This window comes from Phalaenopsis equestris, unplaced genomic scaffold, assembly GCF_001263595.1.
Source record: "Phalaenopsis equestris unplaced genomic scaffold, ASM126359v1 Scaffold000326, whole genome shotgun sequence".
In the NCBI taxonomy this organism is placed as follows: domain Eukaryota; kingdom Viridiplantae; phylum Streptophyta; class Magnoliopsida; order Asparagales; family Orchidaceae; genus Phalaenopsis; species Phalaenopsis equestris.
Window position 1 is genome coordinate 12,994 of NW_018164768.1, and position 9,858 is coordinate 22,851.

Genomic DNA, 9,858 nt, shown 5'->3' on the forward strand with positions numbered 1-9,858 from the left:
AAGAGAAGAGCCTACTACTCCACAAACAACAAGTAATCAAAGCAACTCATCGTCATCAACTTCACAAGAAAATTCAAGTGAAAGAGTACCACGCTTCAGGAGATTAGAAGATCTTTATGACGTAACTATGAATCAAGATAATCTTACTCTTTTTTTGTCTCTTTGCCGACTGTGAACCCATGGACTTCTAAGAAGCCATACAAAGCAAGAAGTGGAAAGATGGAATGTATGAAGAAATTAAGGCGATCGAGAAGAACGACACATGGGAGCTGGCTTCACTTCCTAAAGGGCATAAGGCAATTGATGTGAAGTGGGTGTACAAAGCGAAGAAGAATTCCAAAGGAGAAGTTGAAAGAAACAAGGCAAGATTGGTGGCAAAAGGCTACAATCAAAGAGCAGGCATCGACTATGATTAGGTATTTGCCCCTGTTGCACGATTAGAAACTATTAGACTAATCATCTCTTTGACAGCTCAAAGACAGTGGAGAATACATCAGATGAGATGGATGTAAAATCTGCCTTCTTGAATGGAATACTTGAAGAAAAAGTCTACATTAAGCAGCCACCAGGATATGAAATCAAAGGGCAAGAAGACAAGGTTCTAAAGCTAAAAAAGGCTCTATACGGGCTAAAGCAAGCACCAAGAGCATGGAATAGCCGAATCGACAAGTATCTGCAAGAGAAAGGCTTCATGAAGTGTCCTTATGAGCATGCTCTTTACATCAAGAATGAGGATGAAAATGTCTTGATTGTTTGTTTATATGTCGATGATTTGATCTTCACAGGAAACAATCCAAGCATGTTTGAAAAGTTCAAAGAAGCGATGACAAAGGAGTTCGAAATGACAGATATTGGGCTCATGGCATTCTACCTTGGCATTGAAGTCAAGCAAATGGAAGATGGGATCTTCATCTCACAAGAAGGTTATGCAAGGGGGATATTGAAGAAATTCAAGATGGAGAATAGTCAACCTATAAAAACTCCTGTAGAATGTGGAGTCAAGCTATCACAGTTTGATGTGGGAAAAAGAATTGATTCAACGTTTTTCAAGAGTTTGGTTGGAAGTTTGTGCTACTTAAAATGCACAAGACCTGATATTATTTATGCTGTTGGACTTGTCAGTCGTTACATGGAGACTCTGACTATTACCCACTTGAAGACTGCTAAAAGGATTATGCGCTATATCAAAGGTACAATTGATTTTGGCTTATTTTACTCATCATCCAACAATTTCAAGCTTGTAGGATATAGCGACAGTGATTGGGCTGGAGACATGGATGATAGAAAGAGCACTACAGGGTTCGTGTTCTTCATAGGAGACACAGCTTTCACTTGGATGTCAAAGAAACAACCAATTGTCACTCTTTCTACTGGCGAAGCAGAGTACGTGGCTGCAACCTCATGTGTTTGTCATGCAATTTGACTTTGAAACCTATTAAAGGAGGTAAGTTTACCACAAGAAGAGGCGATTAAGATTTGTATTGATAACAAGTCTGCAATCGCGCTAGCAAAGAATCCCGTTTTCCACGATATATTGATATGTGTTATCACTACATCAGAGAATGCATCGAAAGAAGGGAGATACAAGTGCAATACGTGAAGTCTCAAGATCAAGTTGCAGATATTTTTACCAAGCCACTAAAGAGTGAAGACTTTATTAAAATGAGAAGTTTGCTTGGAGTCACAAAATCAAGTTTAAGAGGGGGTGTTGAAATATAAACTTGTTATTAGTTGTTTAAATAAATCTTAATTTCTATAGGCTTATTCTAGAATATGTGGTAGGTATGAAATTATTGAGTAGTAGGTGTGATTGTGTGGTAGGTGTGGAATTATTTGTAACCATTGGATTGTAATTATGGTGGCACAATGCTAACCATTAATTTAGGAGGTGCCAATAGTATAAATAGGGGTGAAGTTTTTGAGTTTGTATCAAGCAAAGTAAAGGTGATAAATAAGAGTGAAGCTTCTTCCATAAGTTGTGTTTTTAGCCTTTGTCATTTCCTAAAAGCTTTTTCATTCCAACAAGTCGGTGACCGGAGGTACTAGGAGATTGGAGGTGGTTGTGGCATTGGACGACGGACAATAGCCAATGGGAGGCGATAGTCAGTGGTAGCGGCGAACGATAGTAGTGTCACTTTATACAAAGCAATATATTTAAAATTTATCTAAATTGGATGAATTATAAATATATTGAAACTAAAATAGATTGTGAATTCAAAAGAAGTTGAAATTTTATGGTGAATTTATTTTAAAAAACGTATAATGCACTCCTTAAGACCAAACAATCAAAATATATGCATTTTAAGTATTTTATTATTCTTTTTACACAATTACATTCCCATAAAACTAACCGACTGTAACATTAGTTCTCACTATGGATTGCGCTCTGCATTTTGTTGGCAGAATTTTCGATATATCAATTTTTATTGGCAGAGTTTTCGGTCAACTCAGACTTTGGGACTTCCGTCCAGTCACAGGGCCTTCTCATCTACTTTAGGTCACTTTTCCGCTCTCAAAGGTAGGATTCCATTTTCATTGTCGCGATCATAATGGGGCTTGAGATAGAGTCCATGGCGACGGCAATCGGCGTATCGGTGCCGGTGCTCCGCTTCTTGTTGTGCTTCGTGGCAACAATCCCGGTGAGCTTCGTATGGCGGTTCATGCCGGGCCCAGCTGCGAAGCACCTGTACGCCGCCGCCTCCGGGGCTTTTCTCTCCTATCTTTCCTTCGGCGCTGCTTCCATTCTTCTCTTCATCTTTCCAATGACTTTCGGCTACACTTCTATGCTCCTTCTCCGACGCTATGCTGGCATGTTCACTTTTTTTGCCGGATTTGCTTACCTCATTGCATGGTACTTATATAAATTCTCTCACCTTTGCTCTACCCTCCCGAAATTTTGCACAATCATAGCATCGATATCTTTCTTATCTGGATATTTATGTAAGTTTTTCTATCTCTTCCGTTAACTTTTATTTGGGGCGTCCCTATTTTATATTTTGCTATTCCCTTAAGAAACAGGCGAGTTGGCCTTCTGTAGATCTTCTGTTTCTTATGCTGGAAATTTTTTGTTTCTCTAGAGTGATTCTCTGAATAATTCAGCATTGTATTATCTAATATGTTTGTTAGATTTTGTTATGTATTTTTCATATTCTTAAGTGGAAACTTAGTTTAGAGAAAGACGTTATGTTGTATCCTATGAATTATAGTTTTCTTGTAGGGGATACAGTGCAACACTTAAATTAATAATACTAATATAAAGACAAAGCAATATATTCTTCCTTTGTGGCTACTAATTCGGTGAGGAATTTCACAGGATGTATTAATGTTCTTAAATAAAATATTTGCAAATTTGAAGATCAATATTCTCTCATAAGTAATGTTAAAATTTTAAAATCATGGCAAAGATGATCTTATACTCAACATTAAATAAAATAGTTATAATTTTAAAAATTAAAATTGCGGCGTGTGGCATGTGGCAACTATTTAATGCATTTGAATTCATGTTCAAATAGTGCAATGTGGCAAGTATTTTCTCTAGGAATCACTTGCATGTGTTTTGAATATAATGATTATTTTTGTTGGAATAGTAAATTGATGGATGTCTAGGAGATGTAAGTAAGAGGATAGTTTCTTGTCTGCTTTAGTGCAAGAGGTTGCATTTATCATATAATAATCATTATATAGTTTTTTTCTTGTAACAATGAATGACAAACTCTTGAAAAATCTATGTGAATTTCTACATCGTGATAAATTCTATTGTTTTATCTTTTTTCTATGAGAACAACTAGTAATCAGTATGAGGCAGTTGCCTTCTGATATGGACTTAGTTTTTTGTCCAATAATATCAATCTTGCATTTCATGTTTTGAAATTCTCAGCACTTGATATTCTTTGGAGATGATTATACTTAAAATGAGTAGTGTTTTTTTTTTTTTTTTTATATATATTAATAAATTTACCGTATCTCTCATGTAGCCATGTGTACTACATGAGTGGGGATGCATGGAAGGAAGGTGGCATTGATGCAACTGGTAAATTACCTTGACTTTACTAAATTTTAGCAATTTACATAAATGAAACTTGTAAATTACCTTGAAATTGCTAAGCCTTAGTAATTCACATAAATGTATCTCTGTTAATATATTTTACAATGCCATTAATAGGATTGCCTAATGCCTATTTTTAATTTTCATTTGCCTCTACATGAAATGCAAGCTTCTCTTGAAATAGGCTTTTAATCATACAAGTCATTTGGCATAGTAATGATATATGACATAAATAAGTTGCGAGATCAAGTTATTTTGTATTCTTATGACAATGCTTATTATTATAGGCTATGAAGCGCAAACATGATCTTGAGATACAATATAATACACCATATTTTTGAGGACACAACATAGCTATAAAAATTGCTATATGATATGCCATGGACACAATTGTTTCTTTTAGAAATTGTTAATAGAAAAGGCGTTACTCCTAATGCCAATACCTTCTAGTAGAAAAATATCATACAATGAAGTATTATTTTATACTTTTCACATAAAAAGCATAGGGACCAAGAAAAAATAATAGTTTATAATTGAAATTCAATATTTTATTAAGTGTACTTAACTCTCAATAGCACACCAACATTAATAATAATCAATATCCATTATTTTGTAAATGCCATATTATCCACATAAAATGTCAAAAAAAATTGTGTTAGCCTTTAAAATGACCAAAAAAAAATGGAAATAGTAATATATTAATAATTGCCCCAACACACGTAATTTATATATGATCTCCATTAACACAAACAAATGGAAATAGTAATATATTAATAATTGCCCCACGTAATTTATATATGATCTCCATTAACACAAACATTCTCTTCAATTGAACCATCTTCATTATTGATAGATAAACATATTTTGTGAAATTGACTCGTTAAAAGAACATATTTCATCATTATAGTGTGCCTTGGTTGTGTCCAGGTATGCTTCAATTGTGTCTTACTCTTTTGAAGGAAAAAAATGATAAAGAAAATAATTTTCAGTGTGTTAGATACATGTTTGAGATGTGTCCTTTATGTCTGAAATAATGTCCAATATAGACATTATAGGAGATTCACACCATGCTCGGAAACTAATTTCATACACTTAAGCTTAAAGCCTACATAATACACATGCACCACATAGGCTTTCAACTGATGTAATCATATATGTTAATGCTGTTAAATGCCACTGCCATCGTGCATGGTACGGTGCAGTTCACAAAAATAGTATGTGCTATTTGCACCATGTATGGGCAATATTACATGGTGTAATGTCCTAATAAAACATACTAAATTGATTTTTATGATTTATTTTGAAAAAAATTATATTTATTGGGCATAAATCATTCCAAACTGAGACAGCCGAAGGTCTCGTGCAATTTTGATCGAGCAAACAGACCATACCGTGTCCTTGGGAGATGGTAACCTGTTCTAGGAAGGAATGCATTTCTCCCTGAAATCTATGAAAAGAAGAACAAATATTACAAGATATGTGTATATTGTCTTAAATACTGTGATTTTCTTTCCTTTAAAATTTTATTGAAGAATTAAAATTTTTTCGTTCAGAAATGAATTTTGTTTTCTTGTTTTCTTCATTGTTGGTAATACTTCATTGTTTGTATGACATAGTTTGCTTGCTTGCATGATTTTCATGTTTGTTCTTTAAAATCTAGAGAAATAAGCATTGTATTACTTCTCATTTAATTACATTTCATTTTTGTATTATAAAACATGGATTTAAGATATCCTGCATCATTTAATATTTTTATTTTATTCTGTCAATCTCTAATTTAAATTTTGTTCTCTTAAGGGTCAATTTGTTGGTTTTCCTGTTAATCAATGTATTATCTTATTTACTCACTCTAGGAATGTTTTGCAAAGTACAGGAGCATTAATGGTGCTGATATTAAAAGTCATTTCATGTGCTATTAACTACAGCGATGGGCTACTGAAAGAAGAGGGTTTAAGGGAGTCTCAAAAGAAAAATCGACTAATTCATCGACCCACTATAATTGAATATATTGGTTACTGTCTCTGTTGTGGAAGTCATTTTGCAGGGCCCGTATATGAAATGAAGGAATACCTCGAATGGACAGAGGGTGAAGGGGTAAGTTCATTATGTGCTCTTTCTTATACTTACAGCAGCTACTTTATGTCTACTTTCGGAGGCCAGGCTATTTAACCACTTTCTTATGTTCAGATATGGTCAAGTTCAAATGGTAAATCATCACCATCACCTTACAGAGCAATGTTCCGTGCTATAGTCCAGGCTGCTTTGTGCATGGGCATCTACTTGTACCTTGTTCCGCATTTCCCTCTTGCCCGATTCAATGAACCTACATACTACCAGTGGGGTTTCTGGAAAAGGTTGTTTTACCAATATATGTCAGGCTTTACTGCTCGTTGGAAGTACTATTTTATTTGGTCAATCTCGGAAGCTTCAATAATCATATCTGGACTGGGATTTTCTGGTTGGTCAGATTCTTCTCCTCCCAGATCACTCTGGCAGCGTGCTAAAAATGTTGATATTCTTGGAGTTGAATTAGCGACTAGTGCTGTTCAGTTGCCCTTGGTGTGGAACATACAAGTCAGCACCTGGTTACGTCACTGTGAGTTTACGTAACATTACATCTTCTCTTTTATTAGAAGGGGAATCATAACTGAGCCTTGAAGTGCTGCACTGAATTTGGTCGAGTAAAAGTAAAAAAAAATGGTGTTTGAAATTGAAACCTCAAAGGAATTTGTTTGAGTTCATTTTCCCGCTACTTCCTCTGTTTTTCGATCTATTAGAACCCTCCTAAATTCTGTAGTGGGGTCTGAGGGACAGATAGGTATGTGGCTTCTAGTGTTTAAAAAAAGGATACATACAATTTTCACATATATAGATGATAGAGATAATGAGTGGTAGGGGCCGAAAGATTGTGGTTGGGCACTATTAAGAGCAAAGGCAAGGCTTTGCTCAGAGGCAATCAGAAAAACTTCCCTGCAGAAGCCTTGTTTTATGAAAATAATTTGTTGGAAAGATTAGTGAGTCGTCAAGGTTACTTGCCAATTACGGGATATCTCACTTTTGTTGCTAAGCAGGGAAAAGGAGTTTTTATATATACTTTTTTTTATGTATATTCCTTAATCTAAACTTGGTTTGAGTAAGTAAGTTTACATGAGGCTGCACATAGAAATCCTTTTTTCTCGTCCATGTTGTCTTGCATGAATACAATTATGCTGTGTTTGTAGCATTCAATGAATATCGTGTTAATTTTTTGTACGTTATAGTACCTTGCATCCTTTCTCTCACGAGAAGTTTAACTATTTATTTCTCTAGGATGATCATTAATTATTGTTAAGATGTTTTTAAACTGTGGGCTGCTAGGCTTTGCACTGTCATCATTATCAATTAGCATATACTAATTATTTGAATCATGCTCCTTTTACAAATTTATAGTTGGTTGTTTCTTTAAAGATATGATTTTTGATGGTTCAATATATTGAAAATCTTCATCCGAAAATAACATTTCATACGTTGGCTCAGGTGAATTATGTCAATCGAGTAGCAGCTCCACCTTTGAACTTTGATTATGAAAATAGGTTTTCTATATTGTAGAAGGTTGTTATTAAGCAATGAGAGGTTAAAATCTTGAGGGAGCTAACGATGAGGAAAGCATGCAAATGAGCCTAATTTAAAAGCACATGGTTTGGACATTATAATTCAGCTGATGAGTGCCTAATTTTTGTTTTTCATTGTGGGTCTCTTCTAGAAAGAGGATCATGTAGTTTTCTATTCAACCAAGAGGGAAGAAGTCAAGTTGAGGTTTTATAGTGCAGAGTTCATGAGACGAAGGTCTTCTAATGAACTTTAATTATCTTTCTAGCCTACCGGTTGATTAGGAAAATATAAACTTAGAATGCTGTGTGGAGATCAAGCCGAATGGGCTGTGAAGATGAGAAGGAAACTCGCAAGAGAATTATAATGATGCCAAAAGGAGATCGAACTGATTGGCATACTATCATGAGAAGTGAAGACTGAGATGAACTCAAAAAGGTATTGGGAAGAAATACTTGAAAGCTAAGAGACTCTATGCCCGATAAGATTGTCGCCAAGCAATTATTATACCAACTTGTCACCAATAATACATGAAGTCAACGCTAAACTTGGCGCTGCCACCTCAGATATTGCTCATTTAGAATCATGGTTATTGTAATTAATCTTTTCCGTATTTTTATTGGGATACAAAGGCAATAAATAAAAGAAATGGAATTTTTAACTAATAAAAAATAGTTAAAGTAAAAAAAAATTCTTGCTTCTTAACTGCAACCAATCATTTCTTTATTTATATAAATGGATGAAATAAACTATTAGGCGATCCAATTAGTGAGTTTTGAGGTAAATTTAAGTTAGGCTTACAAAGGAGATAACTTCTACTTTAGAGAGATTGTGGAGTCAGAGTTTGAGAGAGGGGATGCAAGGAACCATTTTCTTCCTGGTTGTATTGTTGCATGTTCCCACCATTAATTAAATTTTATAGTTTTTTACTCTGAAAATATGAATCCAGATTAACAAACTCAATTTGCGCCTGCTTGCTTGTAGTGTTGGATGAATCTTGTTTTGATGTATTGTTGGTGACTTGGTGATGATGGATCAAGTTTTTTGACACATTTCTAAGGCTCCTAGAAGATGTTTACAAATGGGATTTAGGAAGGCAGTGGTTGTGGAATAGTGCGGAAGTGAAAATATAGGTTATTGACAACATTTGGAAGGGGGAATGAGGCAAATTCTGTTATTGGACAGCAGATTCAGAGCTGTTCGACTGCTGTCCGGCTGAAGACAACGGGTCGACGGTGAAACGACGAGATATGGACTGCGAGGAGGATCCGCTACCTATTTCTAAGCAAGATGCAGGTAAACAACTTGCAAAATGAAGATGGTAGATCACTCTGAATGGCTTAAAATAGTGAGCAATGTCTCTAAACATACAAAAATAGCAAAAAAAATTTCAAAAATAAAAAAAAAACAACACAAAGTCTCCTTAAAGATAACCCTATTTAGAAATAAAAAAAATTGAAAATAAGTCAGAAATGGAAAAAATCTCAGCTGAAGTTGTGAATAGGAAGAGAGATTTGGTTTCTACGGGATTACAAAATTCTGCAATTGGGTGGCGTTCCGTCCACCAAAATCCCGCCATCAAGACTATAGCGGGTAGCCGTTAGCGGGATGAGATTTTATCTCACAATCATTGGAGGCAGGAGGTTAGACGTGCGAGAGCTCCAACATCATTCTTGGTATAAGACTGTCAGGTTTGGAAGATCTTTGATTTATGTTGACGAAAAATTACTGCAATAACCATTCTTGGTCCTAGATACCTTTAAGAAGGTAAAAGAGGCTAAGGGTCTGTTTGGGGAAGCTGTAACTTATTAAAAAATTGCAACGCGACAGGTGTCAAAAAGTTGTTGCAGAAAAGCTAGTTGTTTGTTTGTTTTTTGCAATTTTACAGCAAAGCGCAGCTATTTCTGCCCTTGTGGTATAGTGTTGTTTATAACAAAACTAATTCTACTAACACATTTCAGACTTGAAAACAAATATCTTGTTTAAATGTTACAAAATAAAAACTGCTAATATCATAATATTAATTTTAAAATGCAGTTGATTAATCTCACAAAATAATTCTCTAACCGATCTGTCCACCTAAAGAAGTCACTCAATATCATAATATTAATTTTAAAATGTAGTTGGTTAATCTCACAAAATAATTCCTTCTCCAACGAACTCTCCATGCTTGATCCCTATCAGCGATTAAATTCTCTAACCGATCTGTCCACCTAAAGAAGTCA

The 9,858-nt window shown here is 34.9% G+C and overlaps 1 protein-coding gene across 1 annotated transcript in view; it reads left to right on the forward strand.

Annotated features, from left to right (window-relative positions):
* The first annotated feature begins 2,447 nt into the window (after positions 1–2,447).
* Positions 2,448–9,858, forward strand: part of LOC110025714 (lysophospholipid acyltransferase 1-like) — a 16,905-nt gene continuing 9,494 nt past the window's right edge. The window contains exons 1-4 of the mRNA XM_020726339.1: positions 2,448–2,851; positions 3,975–4,030; positions 5,919–6,139; positions 6,233–6,641. Coding sequence (XP_020581998.1) covers positions 2,550–2,851; positions 3,975–4,030; positions 5,919–6,139; positions 6,233–6,641 — 988 coding nt within the window. The 5' untranslated portion in view covers positions 2,448–2,549. The remainder of the gene's footprint in view (positions 2,852–3,974; positions 4,031–5,918; positions 6,140–6,232; positions 6,642–9,858) is intronic.